Source organism: Balaenoptera borealis (assembly GCF_965194805.1).
Source record: "Balaenoptera borealis genome assembly, chromosome: 4".
NCBI lineage: Eukaryota > Metazoa > Chordata > Mammalia > Artiodactyla > Balaenopteridae > Balaenoptera > Balaenoptera borealis.
The window spans coordinates 144,490,092-144,515,895 of NC_138861.1; the positions used below are offsets into that span (position 1 = coordinate 144,490,092).

A 25,804-nucleotide genomic window follows, 5' to 3' on the forward strand; every position below is an offset into this window, starting at 1 on the left:
TACAAGACACTGATAAAAGAAATCAAAAAAGACACAAATAAATGGGAAGGTATCCTGAGTTCATGAATGAGTAGAATTAATATTGTTAAAATATCCATACTACTACAAAGCAATCCCTACCAAAATTCCAAAGGCATTGTTTTACCAAAATGGAAAAAACAATTCCAAAATTTATATAAAACAACAACAGACCACCAATAGCCAAAGAAATCCTGAGAAAGAAGAATAAAATGGGAGGCATCATATTTCCTGATTTCCAGCTATATTATGAAGGTATAATTATCAAAGCATTATGACACTAGCACAAAAACAGACACATAGACCAATGGAACAGAGTTTAGAACCCAGAAATTAAACCATACATGTATGATCAACTAACGTCTGACAAGGGAGCCAAGAATATCCAATGGAGAAAAGACAGTCTCATCAATAAATGGTGCCAGAAACACTGGATATTCACATGTAAGCTAGACCCCTTATTTTACATCACTCACAAAAATTACCTCAAAATGCATTAAAGACTAAAATATAAGGCCAAAACTACAGAACTCCTAGAAGAAAACAAATGGTCAGCTCTATTACACAGGTCTTGGCAGTGATATTTTGGATATGACACCTAAAAAGCACATGCAACAAAATCAAAAATAGTAGGACCACATCAAACTAAAAACCTCTGCACAACGAAAGAAAGGATCAACAAAATGAAAAGAATCTATGGGATGGAAGAAAATATTTGCAAACCATATATCTGATAAGGGGTTAATATCCAAACTGAAGAACTTAAACAACTCAATAGCAAACCAACCAACCCACCAACCAAACCTGAACAATCTGACTAAAAAAATGGGTAAAGGACCTGAACAGACATTTTTCCAAAGAAGGTTTATGAAAGCCAACACATACACGAAAAGATGCTCAAAATCACTGATCATAAGGGAAATACAAATCAAAACTACAATAAGGTATTACCTCACCACCTCACCAATGTTGTCCTCAAAAAGAGAAGAGATGATAAATGCTGGAGAGGATATGGAGAAAAGGGACCCCTCATGCACTGGTGGTGGAAATGTAAATTGGTACAGACACTATGGAAAACAGTTTGGAGGTTCCTCAGAAAGTTAAAAATAGAACTTCCATATGATCCAGCATTTCCACTTCTGGGAATATAGCCGAAGAAATTGAAAACACTATGTCATAGAGATAGCTGCACATCCATGTTCATAGAAGCACTATTTACAATAGCCAAGACATAAAAACAAAGTAAGTGTCCATACGTGGATGACTGGATAAAGAAGCTGTGGTATAAATACATCAGTACAAAGAAGTATTATTCAGCCATTAAAAAAGAAGGAAATCCTGCCATTTGCAACAACATATATGGACCTTAAAGGCATTATGCTAAGTGAAGTCAGACAGAGAAAGACAGATACTGTATGATCTCATGGAACCTCAAAAAACAAACCAAAACAAAACAAAACCTCATAGAAAAAGAGATCAGATTTGTGGTTACCAGACAAGGTGGGTGGGAAGAGGGGGAATTGGATGAAGGGGGTCAAAGGGTACAAACTTCCAGTTATAAAATCAGTAAGTACTAGGGATGTAATGTACAACATGGTGACTCTAGTTCACACTGCTGTATGGTATATTTGAAAGTGAAGAGAGTAAATTCTAACAGTTCTATTCACAAGGGAAAAATATATATTGACACATATATGTGATGATGAATGTTAACTAAACTTACTGTGGTAACAATTTCAAAACATATGTAAATCAAATCATTATGCTGTATACCTTAAACTTATACAGTGCTATATGTCAATCATATCTCAATGAAACTGGAAAAAAACGAAAATAAATCAACATCAGCTTTCATAAGGCACACTGTAATCATGCACCATCTAATAAAATGCAAGGAAATCAAAAAATCACTTCTAAGGTATCCCTGGCAAAAATGTATCACCTGAATCTAATCATGAGCAAACTTTAGACAAGCACAAATAGAGAATATTCTACAAAATAATAGTCATGTAATCTTCAAAGATTCCCTGGCCATGACAAGGACTGAGGAAATGTTCCAGATTGAAAAGGACTAAAGGGACCTGACAACTAAAGTAATGTATAATCGTGGACATTATTGGGACAACTAACAAAACTTGAATGGGTGTGGGGATTTGATGACAGTAATGTATATGAGTTAATTTCCTGATTTTTATATTGCATCATTATTATGTGGGAAAATGTCCTTGTTTGTAGATAATGCACACCAAAACATTAATGCTATTCTTGGAACTGAACGGACCATTGTTTTGAAAAAAAAAGAAACAGGAAAACCATCTATCAGTCTTTTCCTCCACTCTTCCTCATATTAACTTCTGTAAGCCACTGAGATTTTAGGGTTGATTTGTTATAATAATAGTCAGGCTATCTTAACAAATTTGCCCCTTAGCTTTACCACTGACAGATTATTTATTAGTGTGGGACTTGCTGCACCTTAGCCATTATTGATCCCAGTCGAGACATGCCAGTTGCTTCTAAATTCATCCTCATAATGTCTGTAACCTTACCTTCCAAGTTTCAGGGTTCTTGTGGTCACTAGTATATACTATAGAAAGGGTCAGTCAACCAGAGCCTGCAGGCCAAGTCAGCCAACTGTCTATTCTTGCATGACCCACAAGCAAAGGATGGCTTTATATCTTCAAATGGCTGGGGGAAAAAAATCCAAAGAATAATAGTTTGTAACATGAAGATTATATAAAATTCAATTTTCAATGCCTATAAATACAGTTTTATTGGAACACAATCATGTCCATTTATTGACATATTTTTCTATAGCTGCTTTCATACTACAACAGCAGAGAAAATATTTACTTGCTTGACCTTTTACCAAAAAAAAAAAAAAAGAAAGAAAAAATGTGCTGAAGCCTGTACAACAAAAAACGAAAATGTTTCCCAAACCAAGCTTTTATTATTAAGAGGTTCTGAAGCCTGAGACCTGACTCTTCCATTTACCAACTCTGTGATCTTGGGAAACTGACATACTGTTTCTGAATGGCAATATTTGATTGGTAATAATAATAGGACACAATTCAGAGGGTTGTGAGAATTCCATGAGTTATTATAGGGCAGGTCCTTAGACCACTGCTTAACAATAAAATTAGCATTTTTTCTTTTTATATTTCCTTTTTAATTTAAATTGTGTGGTGTCATTAAACATACGTGTTATTTTCAACACTGATCTCCAGAAAAACAAACTCTCAAAATTCAAAGATATTATATAACAACAATCTAGTAATGTAAATTAATTCATAACTTTGTTTACATTAAATCCCAATGAAAGATTAAGGGGCAGTGACAGAGATAGTCTTAATCCTGAAAATATTACTTAAAGCATAGGGAAGGATAAGAAAAATAATTTATGTGGTAGTTGAGAAATTAAAAATAACAGGAAGATAACAGAATTTCTTCCTAATACTATAGTGGAGGGGTTAAGTTTAGACACAAAAAATGAGTCTATAGTCTGTATTCCTGAACCCTTTTGACTTAACCCTTAAAATCCACTTAACAAAAGTAATATATTTCAGATGCTGGAACACAGAGAAGAAATATGATACATTTTACATTTTTCCCTCCCATATATATTAAGAATTTAATGCTTTTAATAATAGAAAACATTTTCTCCAATACATTAAATTAGTTGAACACAAGGATTTTACCAATGCATGTAGTTAAGAGTCTCCTGGAACAGTATATAAAGTCTTTTCATATTTTTTCTCCAAGTTTTTATAAGATTTCTGTAGGCGAGTTAACAGTTTAGATATTTAATAAAAAATAGACTCAAAGAGCACCAACTTCTAGCCTTTCTAGGAAATTTAAGGTTAGATATGTATGAATTTGGTTGAGTTGGCATAAATTTGCTCAAATTCATAAATATATTTGCATGTTTATATTTTCCTTCTGCTTTTAGGTTCACTCTGAAGTTATGTTATACAGCAAAGGAAACCATAAGCAAGACAAAAAGACAACCCTCAGAATGGGAGAAAATATTTGCAAACAAAGCAACTGACAAAGGATTAATCTCCAAAATATACAAGCAGTTCATGCAGCTCAATATCAAAAAAACAAACAACCCAATCCAAAAATGGGCAGAAGACCTAAATAGACATTTCTCCAAAGAAGATATACAGATTGCCAACAAACACGTCAAAGGATACTCAACATCACTGATCATTAGAGAAATGCAAATCAAAACTACAATGAGGTTTCACCTCCCACTGGTCAGAATGGCCATCATCAAAAGGTCTACAAACAATAAATGCTGGAGAGGGTGTGGAGAAAAGGGAAACCCTCTTGCACTGTTGGTGGGAATGTAAATTGATACAGCCACTATGGAGGTTCCTTAAAAAACTAAAACTAGAACTACCATACAACCCAGGAATCCCACTACTGGGCATATACCCTGAGAAAACCAAAATTCAAAAAGGGTCATGTACCACAGGGTTCACTGCAGCACTATTTACAATAGCCAGGACATGGAAGCAACCTAAGTGTCCATCGACAGATGAATGGATAAAGAAGATGTGGCACATATATACAATGGAATATTACTCAGCCATAAAAAGAAACGAAATTGAGTTACTTGTAGTGAGGTGGATGGACCTAGAGACTGTCATACAGAGTGAAGTAAGTCAGAAAGAGAAAACAAATACTGTATGCTAACAAATATATATGGAATCTAAAAAAAAAAAAAAAAGGTTCTGAAGAACCTAGGGGCAGGACAGGAATAAAGACGCAGATGTAGAGAATGAACTTGAGGACACATGGAGGGGGAAGGGTAAACTGGGATGAAGTGAGAGAGTGGCATGGACATATATACACTACCAAATGTAAAATAGATAGCTAGTGGGAAGCAGCCGCATAGCACAGGGAGATCAGCTCAGTGCTTTGTGACCACCTAGAGGGGTGGGATAGGGAGGGTGGGAGGGAGGGAGACGCAAGAGGGAAGAGATATGGGAACATATGTATATGTATAGCTGATTCACTTTGTTATAAAGAAGAAACTAACACACCATTGTAAAGCAATTATACTCCAATAAAGATGTTAAAAAAAAAAAAAGAAAAAAAGAATAGTGGTTACCTCTGATGGTGAGTGGGTGTAGGCGCGAGTGGGTATAGGTATTGGCTGGAAAGAGACACAAGGGAACCTTCTGGAGAAATGAAATTTTCTCTATCTTTAATCTGGGTCTAATTACAGGTGTGCATATATGTAAAAATGTATCAAGCTGTATACTTAGTCGTTGTGTATTTTAATAAAGTCACTATATTGTTTAAAAAGAGAAAGTGAAAAAGAGTAATATCTGTCTTGTCCTACAGTAGAGTTGTAGAACTGTAGCTCGTCAATAGAATTGGAAACGGTTGTGTACTGAGTGAATGAAAAGAGGCCAAGTCATGGAGTAAGATTCCACAGAGGGTGGGAAACTGGAAGTCACCCCAAGGGCCACTGATAAGTGGTGAGAACATTAGCGAAATACTCAAAGTCTAGCTTTCCATTGTTCCTTATCAACCCTCTGAAATCGCCACAGCTTTTTCTTACTCCTATTGCCATCCTAAACGTAAAAAACATTTGGGAAAGCAGGCAACAAACAGGAGCAGCTGTTACTACTGGCACAGAAGAAAGAGCTGCACAGAACTGGCGGCAGGCAGTAGAACGGCCATGAAACCAGGACAAGTAAGGGCAGCGCCGCCCAAGGATGGCAGAGACCTGCGTGCCAGGAAGGGTGACCAGCAACATTTCCACTTTCGAGAGCTACTACGAAAACTTAAACACAAATAATGGTTCTTAGTCAAGTCACGGATACATAACCAATAACTCAAATGCCCTTTTCATAAAACCATGCCCAAGTTCTCGGTATCCCAAAGCAGTTAGATATTCTAACCCCAGTAATTTTACTACCATCTTTTAGCTTACTAAAGTACTTAAGAGTTTGCTAAGTAAATCTTGGGTAAGATGAAACACTTTACTTGTCAACACATTTGCTGGCTTTTTTGTATTTCTCAGCAATTTCAGGTAGCTTGGAAAAGAAAGCTGTGAACTTTGCATTTACATGCCTGACAAGGATAGGAGTACAAGAGACAAAACCCAATTAAAAAAAAAATCAAACAAACATATAGCAGGAAAACTTTATCCAAAAGAAAGTTGGTGTTGACTAGACTTTAAATAAAAAGCAATATTAAAAATAGTCATATATTGCTAATTGTTTTTCCAGTAAGAAAAATTAATTCTAAACTCCTATGCATCAAATAATAAAGTTTTGTAAACACCAACTGATAGAATTACGAAGAGAAGGTCTCAGATTCACCACACCAAGAGGATTTTAACACAGCTTTCTTGGATAGATCCATCTGCCCAAGCCAGAAAATATATAGAAAAATTAAAGAACAAAATTAATAAGCTTAATACAATAGGCATATAAAGAACATATTCCTTGAGAATTATTTTAAGCATAGATCAAACATTTATGAAAATTCATATAAATTTCTACAAATTCAAAATGACTGTTATCATAAAACTCCATGCCCTAAATTAATTTAAAATAATTTAAAGAAAAGTAGAACTTCCCACCCAGCTAGAAATTTAAGAATGCAAATCTAAATAAATCCTCATTCAAAGATAAATCATACTGAGAAGCAACAAATTATAGATGTAAATAATAAAGAAATACTTATAGAATTCAGCTTATGAGATACATTGAGATAAAGTAAACTTTAAGTCAAAAGCGTATTTTAAATGCTAATTTTAGAATAGAAATCTGTAAAGGATTAAAATTAATAAGCTAATCCACTAATATAAGAAGAAAGAAAAAGATCAGAATACATCAGGAGAATATAAGGACAAGGAATAATAAAAAAGGAAAAACAAAAATCCATGACATAGCAACCAAAAGTATAAAAGTCAAAAGAAGAAACATTTTTTTAAAGACTAATATTTAAAAACCTATGATGAGAGTGATAAAGAGAAATGTATTCTTATAAAATTGAAAACTGTAAGAAATGAACAACGTCCTAGAAAAATAAGATGCATCAAAACGGGCTGAAGAAGACACTGACAACTTGAATAATACAATAACCATTTAAGAATGAATCGATAACTAAGTATCTTTCTCTCACCAAAACCCATAGACCTAAGTGATATTACTTACCAGGATTACCAAATAGTCAAAAGACACATAATTTCAACTCTATTATGACTCTTTCAGAGAATAGAAAAAAAAAAAAGATATATCTTCTATATCTTCAACTCATTGTATAAATCCAGAATAATCTTATCATCACCATGAAAGGACATATGAGAATGAAAGAATAGAGGTAAATTCCCTTAATCAATACAGAAACAAAAATCCTGAGTAAATAATCAGGAAGGTGAATCTTCCAATATATAAAATCAAGATATACCATGAGCAAGTTGGATTTATCTAGGGAATTCATGTTTGGTATAACATTAGAAAGTGATTCGCTAATTAATGGATTGAGAAAATACAGTTGAACGTCGCAAAAACACTCCCAAAGAAGTAACACACAGAGAAGAGATTTACTTATCATAAGTACCACACCACAGAAATGAACCTAAAATGTTATGAATATAGAGACAGACAAATAAACTAATGCAATAGAACAGAGCATCCAGAAAAACAGACCCACGAATATATGGAAACATGGTCAATGGTGTTTGAACAAGTAATTAGCCATGTTGAAAAATAAATTGGGGACTTCCCTGGTGGTGCAGTGGATCAGAATCCGCCTGCCAATGCAGGGGACACGGGTTTGAGCCCTGGTCCGGGAAGATCCCACATGCCGCGGAGCAACTAAGCCTGTGCACCACAACTACTGAGCTTGCACTCTAGAGCCCACGAGCCACAACTACTGAGCCCGAGCGCCACAACTACTGAAGCCCACATGCCTAGAGCCCATGCTCCGCAACAGGAGAAGCCACCACAATGAAAGGCATGTGCACTGCAACGAAGAGTAGCCCCCGCTCACTGCAACTAGAGAAAACCCACGCACAGCAACGAAGACCCAATGCAGCCAAAAATAAATAAAATTTTTTAAAAAAGAAAAATAAACTGGATCCCCACTCATACCACACACAAAAATCAATTTCAGGTGGATTAGAATCAACGTAAAAATACAAAACCATAAAGCTACTAAAAGACAATAGAGTAGGAGGTGTATCTGATATCGGGGGCAGAGAAAATGTTAATAAAATGAATGTAAAAACACATAAACAAAAAAAAATTTACAAGTTCCACTACATTAATTAGGACTTATGTTCATAAAGGACAAGGCAAACTTGGTGAAACATTTGCATCACATAAAACTGAAAAGGACTGTTATGTAGAAAGTAACGTTTTAAAACCTACAAATGAATACGAGACAGACAATCCCCCCCAGAAAAATGGGAAAAGATACTTCTTTTATAAAAAGAGAAAATAAGACAAATGACCAATAAATATATAGAAGATGCATTACATTATGAGCTCTCAAAGGAATTAAAAATTAAAATCATAGTGAGATCAGAGTTTATACTCACCAGCTAAGCTAAACAAGATTTCCAAATTTCACAAGGTGAAATAATGGCAAAGATGTAGAGTAACTAGAACTGTTACATAATGCTAGGAAAAGGTAAATTGTGCAACTACTTGGAAGTCAATTTGGTGCTTTTCTGTTAAAGGTGAAGTTTAAAAATTTTTTATTTAGCTTTCTTTCAACAAACAGGCTTACACAGATGAAAAGACACTGAAACCAGACAGCTTCAGTTTGTCTCACGGCCCTTTCACTAATTAGCTTTGTAACCTTGGGAACATCTACGACCTCTCTCTGCTTCAGTTTCTTTATCTGTAAAATAAGGACTTAGAACACTGTCTGTCATGCAGTAAACATTCAATAAATGTTAGCTGTGCTTGCATGGAGTAATAAAAATCCTTTTAAAACAATATTAATCAAAGGATACACCCATTAGCTTTGAGAAAAATATTTGTTAGGCATGACCTTTAAATTTGTAATGAAAAATTATTTTTTAAACTACCCTGACAGGCAAATCTATCTGTGGCACAAAAAATTCTGATCCAGCTAAACTTAGGAGCTGGGAAAGTAGAGTATTTAAAGGCACTTATCACAAAGAAGTACAAGCAAGTTCTTAGAATTGAGGGGACTACAATCATTTACTGAGCAAATGCCACAAGCTCACCACCCCAAAAGATCTCCCAACCTGTGAGACTAAGAGGATAGTCTTTACAGCAGAGCTTAATGAAGCCCTTTTGTTTGGTACATTAACTCAAGCACATGAGTACCTGCTAGGAAGCTGAGTCCCTGACAATCTCAGGCACATGCAGACGAACGTCCCCAGTGCTTTGCATCTTTAGCTATACATTAGAAAGACCTGGGAGTTTAAAAAAAAAAAAAAAAATCTCATGCCCAGGCCATACCCACACCAATTTAATCAAGTTCTTGGGATGGGACCCAGGAAGAAGTACATTTGAAAATCTTGGCAGGAGATTCCAAAATGCAGCCAAGATTGAGAACCACCGTGTTAGAACAAGTCCCCATCACTCTACCTTGAAAAACCCAATCAATGCCCCACGTGGGCATAATTTTACTTGATCCTCGATAAGCTAGCCAGTCTAGAATTGACGGTCTGAAGCTCTAAAGGTTTGTTGTTTTTTTTTTTTTTTTTTTGGTATATAGATTAAGGTAAAGCCTTTAAAGACCAGAAAATGAACAAACCACTGTGGAACCTGTTGTTTCACCTGAGGTTAAAATCCTGTGTAGAGTCATACAGCTGAGGACAGAATCAGTCAAAAAAGTATATCAGCGTGCATTGCCCTCACCTACCACAGAGACCTGAACGATCACGTCATAGTCATGAAACTACCTACAATTCACAATGATGTCTGAAAAGCACTCTTCATTCAATCTCCATGAGAAGTGCACCAAATAGGCAGAAAAACAGTAGTGGGTTTACTCCATTCATAGAGGACAAGGTCTACACAGACTCTCTGAAAAACAAAAACAGTTCACATAGAAGAATATCTTAGTAATGCATTCTATTGTCCTTACTGATGTGGTATTATTAGAAGGTAAGTTCCTAACTGCATTATACAATATCAACCAAAAGTCTGTGGGCACCAACTATAGATACCTGCATTACTAGACTTCTGTATTTACATATAGGTGTATTTCTCTTTTTTAATTGGGGTATAGTTGTTTTACAACGTTGTGTTAGTTTCTGCTGTACACTGAAGTGAATTTGCTATATGTATACATATATCCCCTCCCTCTTGGACCTCCTTCCCACCACCCCCATCCCACACATCTAGGTCACCAAGGAGCACCAAGCTGAGCTCCCTGTGCTATACAGCAAGTTCCCACTAGCTATCTGTTTTATGCATGGTAGTGTATATATATCAATCCCAATCTCCCAATTCATCCCACCTCCCCTTCCCCCATCCCCGTGTCCCCATATTTCTTATACTTAAATTATAAGCTGGCTATTATTTTCTTTGAGACATTCATTTGCTTATTTTATAGCACTTTCAAAAAGGTTAAGCTGATACTTTTTTAGCATAGATATACACAGTTTTAGACATATTTTATTATTTAGTTCAGTTTTCTGAAAGAGACTATTTTTTTCAAAACTAATTCTTTATACACATGCTTAAACCTAGCTCAAAATATTTCTGTTTACCATTCACTTTGAGGATTCTTTTCCCCTGCTGTGCTCTATGGTTTAATTCGTGTCTTCATATCTCAAACATGTTAACAAGGAAGCAAACGCTATCAATTACTGTGATTCTTATGGTGAAAAATTCATCTTCATCTATTAGCAAGCCTAAACATGTAGTGATTTTGAGTAGAATGATTAACAAGCATATTTCTCTTCTTGTAAGGGGAACAGAAGTACAAGAATGATTAAAGACACAGGTAAGAGCAGATCTTAACTATACTGGGAAAGAAAAATATATAAGAGATTGGGAAAGAAGAGTTATAAATGTACATAGGTTTCTAGATATGTAATTGGTAGATAGAATTTCCCATTTACAAAAAGACACATGAATCCAACCAATGTATAAAATCTCCTTATGTTATTGGCAGGAGAATTAAGCTATTTGAGTGAATTAAGGTAGAGCTGGGCCAGAAGACAAGGGTAGATTAGTTTTAATATTGGAGATAATGAGCAGAATTGGTTTAAAACTGAACCAGCAAAACCCATAGCAAAAGGCATACATAAAACCAAGGAAACAACTAATGAGATGGTGTATAGATGCTGTTGATGCCCACGTACGTCCCCTTTACCAGGCTGATGTGCCCATATCCAGCTGTGAATGTTGCTTACTCATGGCTCACAGCCGCCCCTTTCTCCAAAGAATTGACCTAGGTCTTGGAATGTTCATCAACCCTTCATCTCCCCTTCCCAGCAGTTCAGTTGATATGAGACAAAAAGACTGCCCCTTAACCTCAACTGCTCACCTCACCAGCTTCAAAGCTGGATCGAGTCTATGTTATCATTCAGCTCCAGAGTCCCCTCTGGGACCAGAATAAAGCTAGTCTCACATTCTCTACTTATATTTCTTCCCTTTCCTACTTCCCTTCGGCTGAGAACTCTCCTAGTAAACCACTTGAGTAAGAATCCCCGCCTCAGGCTCTTTGTCTGGGGACCCTAATCTAAACTCTCTTAAGTTCTGTGGTCTTAGCTTGCATGGAGTAAGGGATGTGCCAGTTAAGAGGAATCTAAACTCTTTTAAGTTCTGTAGTCTTAGCTTGCATGGAGTGGGGGATGTGGCAGTTAAGAGGAAGTCATGGGGTTTCTTTTTCTTAGATTTATTTAATTAATTAATTAAGTATTTTGGCTGCATTGGGTCTTTGTTGCTGTGCACGGGCTTTCTCTAGTTGCGGCGAGCGGGGGCTACTCTTCCTTGCAGTGCGAGGGCTCCTCAATGCGGTGGCTTCTCTTGTTGCGGAGCACAGGCTCTAGGTGCACAGGCCTCAGTAGTTGTGGCACGTGGGCTCAGTAGTTGTGGCTTGCAGGCTCTAGAGCGCAGGTTCAGTAGTTGTGGCGCACGGGCTTAGTTGTTCCGCGGCGTGTGGGATCTTCCCGGACCAGTGCTTGAACCCATGTCCCCTGCATTGGCAGGTGGATTCTTAACCACTGCACCACCAGGGAAACCCACTCATGGGGTTTCTTGTGACTGGGGATGAGGTATGCCAGGATCCATCCTCTTACTATACAAGAAAATGCAAATTACCTATTTCCACACTCAGTGTTCTTCTCACATCATAAGGCTACTGGCAGTGGGCCTGTCGTACTCTTCAAAGATCCTACCCTTGATTGTGAACATGGGTGTCCAGCCCTTGTGGACAACCAACCCTCTAGCTCCTGATTGGGCATGGGAATGACAACTCTATAATGTGGCAGAAACATACTTGCCTTTTACGTTACACGACTCTCAGTTCATAAGGCTTTACATTTCAGTGACTTGCTATGTTTTACCTCAGGGTCCTCAGTTACGAAGTAGTGATTATCTGGCCTGCCGTTACCAGACAGTTCTTCAAGACTTATTTGTCGATCTTTACTCTGTAGGACTCACTGACCAGGCTGTGTTCTCAGGATTCCCCACCCCATGGGAGAGAACATAGCCAAAGGCCTACGTGGACTTGGTAAGTTCCACAGACTTCTATTAAAGAATCCAGAATGATAACGTTGGCAGATAATTCTCTGTTCTACACCGGTTCAAAATCAGCTGTAAGGTGCAGGCCAAAAGAAGATACTACATGAAATTGACAACTAGGTATTGGGTTGCCGAATTTAGCTAATGAAAATCTAAAACACCCAGTTAAAATTGAAATTCAGATAAGCAATGACTAAATTTTTTTAATATAAGTATGTTCAAATGTTACAGGAGACACATTTATACTAAAAAATTTTCATTGTCTGAAATCTGAAATTCAGATTTAACTAGGAGTCCTCTATTTTCTCTGATAATTCAACCCAGCGGTACACCTCGAAGGAGGTGGATATTCTAACTAGGGACTACTCTTCTACCGCAATCAATCTGCCACAGATCGATGGCAGACGGTGGCGGATGCACTGGCCTTCCCGGGGAGGCCAGCTCAGCCTCCCAGGCCTCTGGATGTGTCCATGAGACTATCGTACCTGAGACAACCCAGGCGTGGTCTCTTTGCTGTAGGCCACCAAGCCAAGTCTGGAACACTCCACGTGGCTAGAGGTGCAGGATCCAACCCTTTTCCACTAAAATTTCTCTGTCGTTCACAACACTCCAGAGAGGGACTCAGTAGCACTTCATCAGCCTCCCCCATCAGAGTCTTTCTCTAAATGCCTTCACAAAGAGCTCTCTGCTCAAGCTCAAGTGGGGATACATACAGTAATGGATGTGAGCAAAAGGGTGAGATCCATTACCTTCGGATTGCCTGCTAATGTTGTTATTTTTCTCCACTTGCCCTCCATTGAAAGTGTGATGTCCTTCTTGCCTATCTTGTAGACTGTATCAAACAAATTGGCCAGATCACAAAGTCCAGTCTAAGTTCAGATACTGGTAAAAATGACGACTGAGATTTGTTTGTATATGCTTTCATTTCACTACTGAAAAATAAGCACAAATACATACGAAAGTTCACAGATATCTGTGATTTGGGCTTCTGGTGCCTGACTCATTTGCTAGTAAGGTGCACCCAACGTGTGGCAGTCTTAGCACCCCAGCAGCATATGCAAGCTGACCTTCCACCACGCACAGCCCGCTTTCCAAGTGAACACATTGCAGGTCACAAAATTTCACCAACCTGAAACTGACTCTGGCCTCCCCATGGGAATGGAGAACCATGAGAACACATCTTCAAGACTGAGTTACAAGATGCGGAGCAAGATAGAGCCCCCATGTACCCATTTTATGTGTGATGTATGATGAACTAAGAATTAATGGACATAGAGAACTTGTAAAGAGTATCTTTATATCATTTTTTTTAATGACATACAACCAGTAGGAAAATAGGTAAATTGTAAAGACGGGCAATTCACAGAAAAAAATACAAAATTGACTCAATGGCAATAGGAGTAAGCAAAAACGAAGGGACTGAAAACTGAAATGCCTACACTTAGAATCATTTTCATCCATTAGATTTTAAAAAATTGAAAAGACAAATAATAACCAGAATTGACAATGATGAGGAAAAAGAGGCACTCTCATACAGTACAGCTGAAGAAAGTGTAAAATGGTAATGCCTATTTAAACAGCATCTTTTTAAAAAATGTTAATATCCATCAATTTAGTGATTCCACTTTTGGTATATATCTTAGTGAAACTTTTGCACATGTACAAAGAGGAATGAAAAGGAACAATGCTGTATGAAATAACTGAAGGTTGTAAACAATCTAAATCATCATCTAGAAATATAATAAATATATCAACACTATAGAATACTAGGTAATTTTAAATTATATGTGCATACATATATTGATAAATTAAAATATCTAAAATATATTGTTAAATAAAAAGAGTAATTTTCAGAAAATAGGGACTTGATTCTATTTATGTAAAAGTAAGCAAAATCAAAATATACTTAGTAAGTAGAAAAAGATTCACATGGATAAAGACCAACTAATACTAATAATATTTGAAAAGAGAGTGCAATTAGGGGAGAGGAAAAGAGAAAGTTTTCACTCTTACTTTGTATGTTTGAAATTTTAAAATAATTGTGGATTTATTTATTGTATAATTATAAATGCACAAACACAGACATACATATATATGGTGGAATAAGAACGACCGCACATTTTTTTAACATTCCTCCCTTTGACAGGTGGCAGCTGTGTACCTTCCCCTTGGTTCTGGGCTCAGTCTATTGAGATGTACTGACTAATAGAATACGGCAGCACTGTTGCTGAAACAGTTTCCAGGCCCAGGTCTTAACACACTGGCCACTTCCACTTCTGCTCTCTTGGAACACTCGCTCTCAGGTTGTTTCCTATGTGAAACTAGCCAACAGGTTGTGAGAAGCCTAAGTCATGGGGCGTCAACAGTCCCCAGCCAACAGTCAATATCTATTGCAGGCCATGTACATGAGCCATCTTGGATATTCAGTCTAGATGAGCCTGCAACATATGACTACAATAGCACTAAAGACTGCACACAAGAATTGCCCAGCTGAGCCCGGTCAACACACAGAATTATGAGAGATAATTATACAGTAAGTCCCCTACATACGAACGAGTTCTGTTCTGAGAGTGCGTTCGTAAGTCCAATTTGTTCGTAAGTCCAACAAAGTTAGCCTAGGTACCTAACTAACACAATTGGCTATAGAGTACTGTACTGTAATAGGTTTATAAATACTTTTCACATAAATAATACATAAAAAACAAACACAAAAATAAAACATTTTTAATCTTACAGTACAGTACTTCGAAAAGTACAGTACAGTACCAACTACATCACCGCTGCTTTTACGCTTGCTTCCAGACATCCTGGGCTTGAAATAAAGATACTGTACTATTGTACTCTACAGAGTACTGTACACTAAAGTACACAAAAGCACAACCATTTGTAGAGGATGCACGCATGTGACAATGTATGCCAGACATGTGAACTAACTTCTGTGATTGGACATGCCAACGCACATTTGTATCTTTGAAAGTTCACAACTTGGAGGTTGCGTACATAGGAGACTTACTGTAAATTGTTGTTTTAAGTCACTCAGCTTTGGGATGGTTTATTACATGGTAATAGATAACAAGAACAATATAAACAATATGCTTTAAAACACTCAGTAATATACATCTAGGACTTTAAATAATGAAGAAGAATATAAGATATCAAATCTATGTATCTGGGGAAAGTTAATAAACGTAAGTCAAAGTAAAATTTTATCTTCACCGCCTAGCACAATCTTTGAAATGTAGCAAATGTTTCATAAATACAGTAAAATACAGACACAGGAGAGCTGTATAGTCAAGGAAAGGTTAAAAGAGAGGAGGGTATCTAACCTAGGTGAAAATGAAAAATATGTTTTCTCTAGGATTCATCAACGTCCCTTCAGCAAGTCAGAAACTACACATTCTACTTTATTTCACACGTGTTGTGTTGTAATCATCTATTTGTATATAGTTAACACTTCACCTAACAAAAGAAAGGAAGATATAAACAGTCATGTTTTGCCCCATGCCTTCAATTTGCCCAGAAAAGTTTATATACATAGTTTTACATAAACATAAAAATGTTTCCAATAAAATTATGAAAATATTTTAATGAGTAAACCTCAAGGACTTTGCTTGAAGACGTGCATTTCAAGCACAATTCTTCTTTGTAGAAGACCATATAATAACTGTGATATTACAAAACTAAAGAATATTATTGTCTTCTTCAAATGGAGGGAAGGTTACCCCCTAAAGAGTTGAGGCTCACCAAAAGAGTTTTGAGTTCACCGTTCTGAGTATCATAATATTTTTATCCTGAGTAACTGCAAATGTGTACATTGTATTTCCAGATTGTCATTGTTAAAAATAATCCATTTTTGGGGGACTTTCCTGGTCGTGTAGTGATTAGGAATTCACCTGCCAGTTCAGGGGACACGGGTTCGAGCCCTGGTCCGGGAAGATCCCACATGCCACGGAGCCACTAAGCCTGTGCGCCACAGCTATTGAGCCTGTGCTCTAGCACCTGCGAGCCACAACTACTGAGCCTGTGTGCCACAACTACTGAAGCCTGCAGCCTAGAGCCTGTGCTCCACAACAAGAGAAGCCACCACAGTGAGAAGCCCGCACACCACAACAAAGAGTAGCCCCTGCTCGTCACAACTAGAGAAAGCCCGCGCGCAGCAATGAGGACCCAATGCAGCCAAAAATAAATAAATAAATAAATTTATTTTTAAAAAAGTAGAAATTAAAAATAAGAAAATAATCCATTGTTTGTTGTTATTTTAAAGAATGTTGAAATTGGGAGGAGGATACTACAAGGTAATACTGAGGAAGACGAAGAGCTGCACATGAAGAGAGGCACGACCTCGCAGTCACTGGAATGGCCTACAGTTTGGGGAATAAATCTTAGGGCCACAGATGAAACAATAAAAAGTGCATTTCATAATATCAGCACTAAGGTAAATTATCATCAGTCTACAAAAAGAATGTCACACGTATTTGAAAGGAAACCGAGAAACTACTGCTACTAGATAATACACACAGGGCAGCTGCTCTAAGTGTAGCCCTCCTATCAAGAATAACCATAGTCGTTGAATAAAATAAAAATAAAACAAAACAGCAAACAAGCAATGACAGTCACAGACTTTTATGGCATTACAAAGCAATCAAGGCTTCAGAATTTGAGGGGCCACAATCTCAGAGAACAGGCAAAAATCATTGAAGTGAACTGTCGTTTTCTCTTCATTTTCCTTGAAGTATTTGTTTATTCTTAATCCACATGCATTAAGAGAAGAATCCAAAATTAAAGTGGCATCTAAGAAACTGAGTTAAGCAGAGTTTTCAGGAATCTCACAATACTGGGAAAGAATAGTTGGAATTTGGGCTATTAAAGCAGCCAGGACTTTTGGGGCCAAGATCCTAGGAAAACAAGGAAATAATGGAGAAGAGAGAGAATGTACTGAGCTGCATTTTCATTTGAGATTTGTAGATGCTGAAGTTTCATGGGATGAGAAGCTGTGATTAGCAAAATGGAGGCAAAGAGGCTAAAAATCTAGGCAGAGCTTCTAGCAAACTTATATTGCTAGGGAAACAAAAATGAAAGTTTGGGCTTCCTGAAGAAGACACCCTGCTTTCAGTTGAGACCCAAGGAAAATTCTCACGCAATACTAGTGGGAATGTAAATTCTTCCAATGACCTTGCAGAACAAGAATGGGTATTTTTGTTTTGGTACAGGGAGATTCTGCTTTACAAAGTCACTCGGGGATCCAGGCTGCCAGTGGCCCTAACATCTGCAAAATGCCGCTTCCAGGAACTCCCTGGCGGTCCAGTGGTTAGGACTCCATGCTTCCATTGCAGGGGGCACGGGTTCAACCCCTGGTTTGGGGAACTAAGATCCCACATGCTGCATGGCACGGTAAAAAAAATAAATTGCTTTAAAAAAAAATGTGGCTTCCAAGTGGAATTCACCTCTTACTCCACTGAAGATTGGGTAATAGAGATTATAGAGGGAAAACAGAAGGCTTGTATGGGCTAGGCCTTATAAGTGGTCAATATCACTTCCAACCACATTCCATTGGCAGGAACTCAATTATATGGCCACCTTTCACTGCAAGGGGAATTTAGCTCTGAACCCTAGAAGCAGCTAAATTTATTTGATGAATAGCCAGCCAGTCTCTGCCATGGCCCGTTTCTCATCATTTACACACATATAAAATAGCATTCCTTGAACAATGCTAGACATAAAAAATGACTAATAGATATTTCACATCTTAATTTTATTTTACTGTATACAAGTAAAATTTCTCTGTGAACACCATTCTCTTAGAGTGGGTAGTTGCCGTATACTAAAAAAAAAAAAAAAGTTCAAAACGTTATCCTCAAGCTTTTTGCTGATTTAACAGGAAAATTTAATAGATACTCCTTCAGTTCTCACTTTATGAACACCGATGATAAATTTGTTACAAAAAGAAGGAAATTCTACAAGTTGAAAAACAAATGATATAAGTAGCTATTAAAGATTGTAAACTGCTGTGTAGGACGGATATTCACAGCCAGTAATGGAAGTCTTAAAATAGAAGTTCTCATGGCATTCTGGGCATTAACCCTTTTCAAAAGCTAAACAAATGCTTTGTGATTAATACCTAATTTGAATATGCCATGCTAAACAATCCTAAGCAGTTGCTTCCGAGAGAAACTGTCATTTTCAGTCAATTTATTTTATTATGCTTTTGAAATTTACCCACTAGTGTTGAAGGATAAACTTAACCCTGAGGATGCAGTCCTAATCACTGTGTCTTTCACTAAGATTTTCTGGGGAGATTAGAATGTGCCTTCTGCACAGGTATTAACTTATCAAGCTTTATTTTAGCAATCAAGGAATTGCAAATAAGCACAAGGAGAGGTCACAATTAAGCAGAAAATGTATTGATTCCTGTGTCCTCCATTTATCATGGAATTTACATTATAAATTTCATCACAGTACATAGAAACCTTTTCTTCTGTAATTATTCACCTTGTCTTTGGTCGGGTTTAAACAAGAATTGGGAATTATTCATCCATTTTATCAGTCCTTAATTCAATCTTAAACATTTTAAAATACCTTGCTCTCTAATTTATATAGTTTGTTCAATTAATGTTGAGAGATCAGCCAAAGAAGGAGGTAAAGCTCTCAGCTAACATTTGTTAACTTGGCTAATGTCTGGTAAGCACTCTCTCCTTGTGCATTACATATATTGTATTTGTTTTATGTCTCAAATTTATCACACCTCCTATGTAAGATGGGTATTATAAGGACTAACATTTAAGTGCTTTGTCCTGTGTGACTTAATTAGCACCTTTCCTTCTGACTGGACCTTGCCTTTCTAGTAATTAAATATTTGAAGTATCATTTCTGGGAATTCCTATCCCATTTTATAGAAATAGGCATTTTAAAAGAAAAGCAGGGGTGCCTTCAAGATGGTGGAGAAGTAAGACGTGGAGATCAACTTCCTCCCCACAAATACATCAAAACTACATCTACATGTGGAACAACTCCTATAGAACACCTACTGAACACTGGCAGAAGACCTCAGACCTCCCAAAAGGCAAGAAACCCCCCACGTACCTGGGTAGGGCAAAAGAAAAAAGGAAAAACAGAGACAAAAGAATAGGGATGGGTCCTGCACCAGTGGGAGGGAGCTGTGAAGGAGGAAAGGTTTCCACACACTAGGAAGCCCCTTTGCGGGCGGAGACTGCGGGTGGCAGAGGGGGGAAGCTTCGGAGCCACGGAGGAGAGCGCAGCCACAGGGGTGCAGACGGTAAAGCGGAGAGGTTCCCGCACGGAGGATCGGTGCCGACCAGCACTCACCAGCCCGAGAGGCTTGTCTGCTCCCCCGCCGGGGCGGGCGGGGGCTGGGAGCTGAGGCTCGGGCTTCAGAGGTCAGATCAGGGAGAGGACTAGGGTTGGCTGTGTGAACACTGCCTGAAGGGGGCTAGTGCGCCACAGCTAGCTGGGAGGGAGTCCAGGAAAAACTCTGGACCTGCCTAAGAGGCAAGAAACCATTGTTTCAGGGTGCGCGAGGAGAGGGGATTCAGAGTACCGCTTAAAGGAGCTCCAGAGGCGGACGCGAGCCGCGGTTATCAGCGCGGACCCCAGAGACGGGTATGAGACGCTAAGGCCGCTGCTGCCACCACCAAGAAGCCTGTGTGCGAGCACAGGTCACTATCCACACCTCCCATCCCGGGAGCCCGTGCAGCCCGCCACTGCCAGGGTCCCATGATGCAGGGACAACTTCCCTGGGAGAACGCACGGCACGCCTCAGGCTGTTGCAACGTCACGCTGGCCTCCGCCACCGCAGGCTCGCCCCGCATCGGTAGCCCTCCCTCCCCACCGGCCTGAGTGAGCCAGAGCCCCCGAAGCAGCTGCTACTTCAACCCTGTCCTGTCTGAGCGGGAACACATGCCCTCAGGCGACCTACACACAGAGGCGGGGCCAAATCCAAAGCTGAACCCCAGGAGCTGTGCGAACAAAGAAGAGAAAGGGAAATCTCTCCCAGCAGCCTCAGGAGCAGAGGATTAAATCTCCACAGTCAACCTGATGTACCCTGCATCTGTGGAATACCTGAATAGACAATGAATCATCCCAAATTGAGGTGGTGGACTTTGGGAGCAACTGTAGACTTGGGGTTTGCTTTCTGCATCTAATTTGTTTCTGGTTTTATGTTTATCTTAGTTTACTATTTAGAGCTTATTATCATTGGTAGATTTGTTTATTGATTTGGTTGCTCTCTTTTTTTATTTTATGTGTATATATATATATATTTTTTTTTTTTTTCCTATTTCTCTTTTTGTGAATGTGTATGTGTATGCTTCTTTTTGTGATTTTGTCTGTATAGCTTTGCTTTTGCCATTTGTCCTAGGGTTCTGACTGTCCATTTTTTGTTTTTGTTTTTTTTTAGTATAGTTTTTTAGCACTTTTATCATTGGTTGATTTGTTTTTTGCTTTGGTTGCACTCTTCTTTCTTTCTCTTTTTGTATTACTTTTTAATTTTATTTTTAATAATTACTTTCTATTTTAATAACTTTATTTTATTTATTTATTTACTTATATATTTATTTATTTTACTTTCTTTCTTTCTTTTTCTCCATTTTCTTCTGAGCTGTGTGGCTGACAGGGTCTTGGTGCTCTGGCCGGGTCTCAGGCCAGAGTCTCTTGAGGTGGGAGAGCCAACTTCAGGACATTGGTCTACCAGAGACCTCCCAGCCCCACATAATATCAAATGGCGAAAGCTCACCCAGAGGTCTCCATCTCAATGCTAAGACCCAGCTCCACTCAACGACCAGCAAGCTGCAGTTCTGGACACCCTATGCCAAACAACTAGCAAGACAGGAACACAAACGCAACCATTAGCAGAGAGGCTGCCTAAAATCATAATAAGTTCACAAACACCCCAAAACACACCACCGGATGTGGTCCTGCCCACCAGAAAGACAAGATCCAGCCTCATCCACCAGAACACAGGCACCAGTCCCCTCCACCAGGAAGCCGACACAACCCACTGAACCAAACTTACTCACTGGGAGCAGACACCAAAAACAACGAGAACTACGAATCTGCAGCCTGTGAAACGGAGACCCCAAACACAGTAAGGTAAGCAAAATGAGAAGACAGAGAAATACACAGCAGTTGAAGGAGCAAGGTAAAAACCCACCAGACCAAACAAATGAAGAGGAAATAGGCAGTCTACGTGAAGAAGAATTCAGAGTAATGATAGTAAACATGATCCAAAATCTTGGAAATAGAATGGAGAAAATACAAGAAACGTTTAACAAGGACCTCGAACTAAAGAGCAAACAATGATTAACAACACAATAAATGAAATTAAACATTCTCTAGAAGGAATTAATAGCAGAACAACTGAGGCAGAAGAACAGATAAGTGACCTGGTAGATAAAATAGTGGAAATAACTATGGCAGAGGAGAAAAAATAAAAAAGAATGAAAAGAATTTAGGACAATCTCAGAGACCTCTGGGACAACATAAAACACACAAACATTCGAATTATAGGGGTTCCAGAAGAAGAAGAGAAGAAAAAGGGACTGAGAAAATATCTGACGAGATTATAGTTGAAAACTTTCCCAATATGGGTAAGGAAATAGTCAAGCAAGTCCAGGAAGCTCACAGAGTCCCATACAGGATAAATGCAAGGAGAAACACGCCAAGACACATATTAATCCAACTATCAGAAATGAAATACAAAGAAAAAATATTAAAAGCAGCAAGGGAAAAGCAACAATTAACATAAAAAGGACTCCCCATAAGGTTAACAGATGATCTTTCAGCAGAAACTCTGCAAGCCAGAAGGGAGTGGCAGGACATATTTAAAGTGAAGAAAGGGAAAAACCTATAACCAAGACTACTCTACCCAGCAAGGATCTCATTCAGATTTGATGGAGAAATTAGAACCTTTTCAGACAAGCAAAAGCTAAGAGAATTCAACACCACCAAACCAACTCTACAACAAATGCTAAAGGAACTTCTCTAGGCAGGAAACATGAGAGAAGGAAAAGACTTACAATAACAAACCCAAAACAATTAAGAAAATGGTAATCAGAACATACATATCGATAACTACCTTAAATGTAAATAGATTAAATGCTCCAAACAAAAGACATAGACTGGCTGAATGGATACAAACACAAGACCCATACATGTGCTACCTACAAGAGACCCACTTCAGACTTAGGGACACATGCAGACTGAAAGTGAGGGGAAGAAAAAAGATACTCCATGCAAATGGAAGTCACAAGAAAGCTGGAGTAGCAATTCTAATATCAGATAAAATAGACTTTAAAATAAAGACTATTACAAGAGACAAAGAAGGACACTACATAATGATCAAGGGATCAATCCAAGAAGAAGATAAAACAATTGTAAATATTTATGCACCCAACATAGGAGCACCTCAATACATAAGGCAAACGCTAACAGCCATAAAAGGGGAAATCGACAGTAACACAATAATAGTGGGGGACTGTAACACCTCACTTTCACAAATGGACAGATCATCCAAAATGAAAATAAATAAGGAAACACAAGCTTTAAATGATACATTAAACAAGATGGACTTAATTGATATTTATAGGACATTTCCTCCAAAAACAGCAGATTACACTTTCTTCTCAAGTGCTCATGGAACATCCTCCAGGATAGATCATATCTTGGGTCACAAATCAACCCTTGGTAAATTTAAGAAAACTGAAGTCATATCAAGTATGTTTTCTGACCACAATGCTATGAGACTAGATATCAATTACAGGAAAAAAAATCTGTAAAATATGCAAACACATGGAGGCTAAACAAAAACTACTAATAATAAATAACCAAGATATCACTGAAGAAATCAAAGAAGAAATCAAAAAATACCTAGAAACAAATGACAATGAAAACACGATGACCCAAAATCTATGGGATGCAGCAAAAGCAGTTCTAAGAGGGAAGTTTATAGCAATAACAATCCTACCTCAAGAAATAGGAAACATCTCAAATAAACAACCGAACCTTATACCTAAAGCAATTAGAGAAAGAAGAACAAAAAAACCCAAAGGTAGCAGAAGGAAAGAAATCATAAAGATCAGATCAGAAATAAATGAAAAAGAAATGAAGGAAACGATAGCAAAGATCAATACAACTAAAAGCTGGTTCTTTGAGAAGATAAACAAAATTGATAAAGCATTAGCCAGACTCATCAAGAAAAAAAGGAAATAGACTCAAATCAACAGAATTAGAAATTAAAAAGGAGAAGTAACAAGTGACACGGCAGAAATACAAAGGTTCATGAGAGATTACTACAAGCAACTATATGCCAATAAAATGCACAGCCTGGAAGAAATGAACAAATTCTTAGAAAAGCACAACCTTCAGAGACTGAACCAGGAAAAAACAGAAAATATAAACAGACCAATCACAGGCACTGAAATTGAGACTGTGATTAAAAATCTTCAAACAAACAAAAGCCCAGGACCAGATGGCTTCACAGGCGAATTCTATCAAACATTTAGAGAAGGGCTAACAGCTATCCTTCTCAAACTCTTCCAAAATATAGCAGAGGAAGGAACACTGCCAAACTCATTCTACGAAGTCACCATCACCCTGATACCAAAACTGTACCACGATGCCACAAAAAAAAAACTACAGGTCTATATCACTGATGAACATAGATGCAAAAATCCTCAACAAAATACTAGCAAACAGAATTCAACAGCACATTAAAAGGATCATACATCATGATCAAGTGGGGTTTATCCCAGGAATGCAAGGATTCTTCAATATACGCAAATCAATCAATGTGATAAACCGTATTAACTAATCGAAGGAGGAAAACATATAATCATCTCGATAGATGCTGAAAAAGCTTTCAACAAAATTCAACACCCATTTATGATAAAAACCCTCCAGATAAGTGGATAAAGAAGATGTGGCACATATATACAATGGAATATTACTCAGCCATAAAAAGAAACGAAATTGAGTTATTTGTAGTGAGGTGGATGGAGTTAGAGTCTGTCATACAGAGTGAAGTAAGTCAGAAAGAGAAAAACAAATACAGTATGCTAACACATATATATGGAATCTAAGGGGGAAAAAAAAGGTCATGAAGAACCTAGTGGTAAGACGGGAATAAAGACACAGACCTACTAGAGAATGGACTTGAGGATATGGGGAGGGGGAAGGGTAAGCTGTGACAAAGTGAGAGAGTGGCATGGACATATATACACTACAAAACGTAAAATGGATAGCTAGTGGGAAGCAGCCGCATAGCACAGGGAGATCAGCTCGGTGCTTTGTGACCACCTAGGGGGGTGGGATAGGGAGGGTGGGAGGGAGGGAAATGCAAGAGGGAAGAGATATGGGAACATATGTATATGTATAACTGATTCACTTTGTTATAAAGCAGAAACTAACACAGCATTGTAAAGCAATTATACTCCAATAAAGATGTTAAAAAAAAAAAAAAGAAAAACGGAGCTCGAGGAATCAGGCTCCCTGACTGCAAACTATACTACAAAGCTACAGTAATTAAGATAGTATGGTACTGGCACAAAAACAGAAATATAGAGCAATGGTACAGGATAGAAAGCCCAGAGATAAACCCACACACATATGGTCATGTTATCTTTGATAAAGGAGGCAAAAACATACAATGGAGAAAGACAGCCTCTTCAATAAGTGGTGCTGGGAAAACTGGACAGCTACATGTAAAAGAATGAAATTAGAACATGCCCTAACACCATACACAAAAATAAAGTCAAAATGGATTAAAGACCTAAATGTAAGGCCAGACACTATAAAACTCTTAGAGGAAAACATAGGCAGAACACTCCATGACATAAATCACAGCAAGATCCTTTTTGACCCACCTCCTAGAGGAATGGAAATAGAAACAAAAATAAACAAATGGTACCTAATGGAACTTAAAAGTTTTTGCACAGCAAAGGAAACCATACACAAGATGAAAAGACAACCCTCAGAATGGGAGAAAATATTTGCAAACGAAACAACTGACAAAGGATTAATCTCCAAAATATACAAGCAGCTCATGCAGCTCAATATCAAAAAAACAAACAACC

The 25,804-nt window shown here is 37.9% G+C and overlaps 1 protein-coding gene and 1 pseudogene across 3 annotated transcripts in view; one reads left to right on the forward strand and one right to left on the reverse strand.

The window, feature by feature from the left end:
- Positions 1–503: 503 nt before the first annotated feature.
- Positions 504–25,804, reverse strand: part of LOC309627678 (uncharacterized protein) — a 133,326-nt gene continuing 108,025 nt past the window's right edge. The window contains exon 3 of one of the 2 annotated variants that reach the window (XM_082389847.1): positions 504–2,703. In XM_082389847.1, coding sequence (XP_082245973.1) covers positions 2,696–2,703 — 8 coding nt within the window. In that variant the 3' untranslated portion in view covers positions 504–2,695. Of the gene's footprint in view, positions 10,050–25,804 lie in introns of both variants that reach the window. The other variant, XM_082389846.1, reaches the window with a different exon arrangement.
- The window catches only part of LOC309627672 (ferritin light chain pseudogene), a 193,633-nt pseudogene continuing 179,739 nt past the window's right edge, over positions 11,911–25,804 (forward strand). The window contains exon 1 of the transcript XR_014249468.1: positions 11,911–12,097. The product of XR_014249468.1 is annotated as a ferritin light chain pseudogene (transcript). The remainder of the gene's footprint in view (positions 12,098–25,804) is intronic.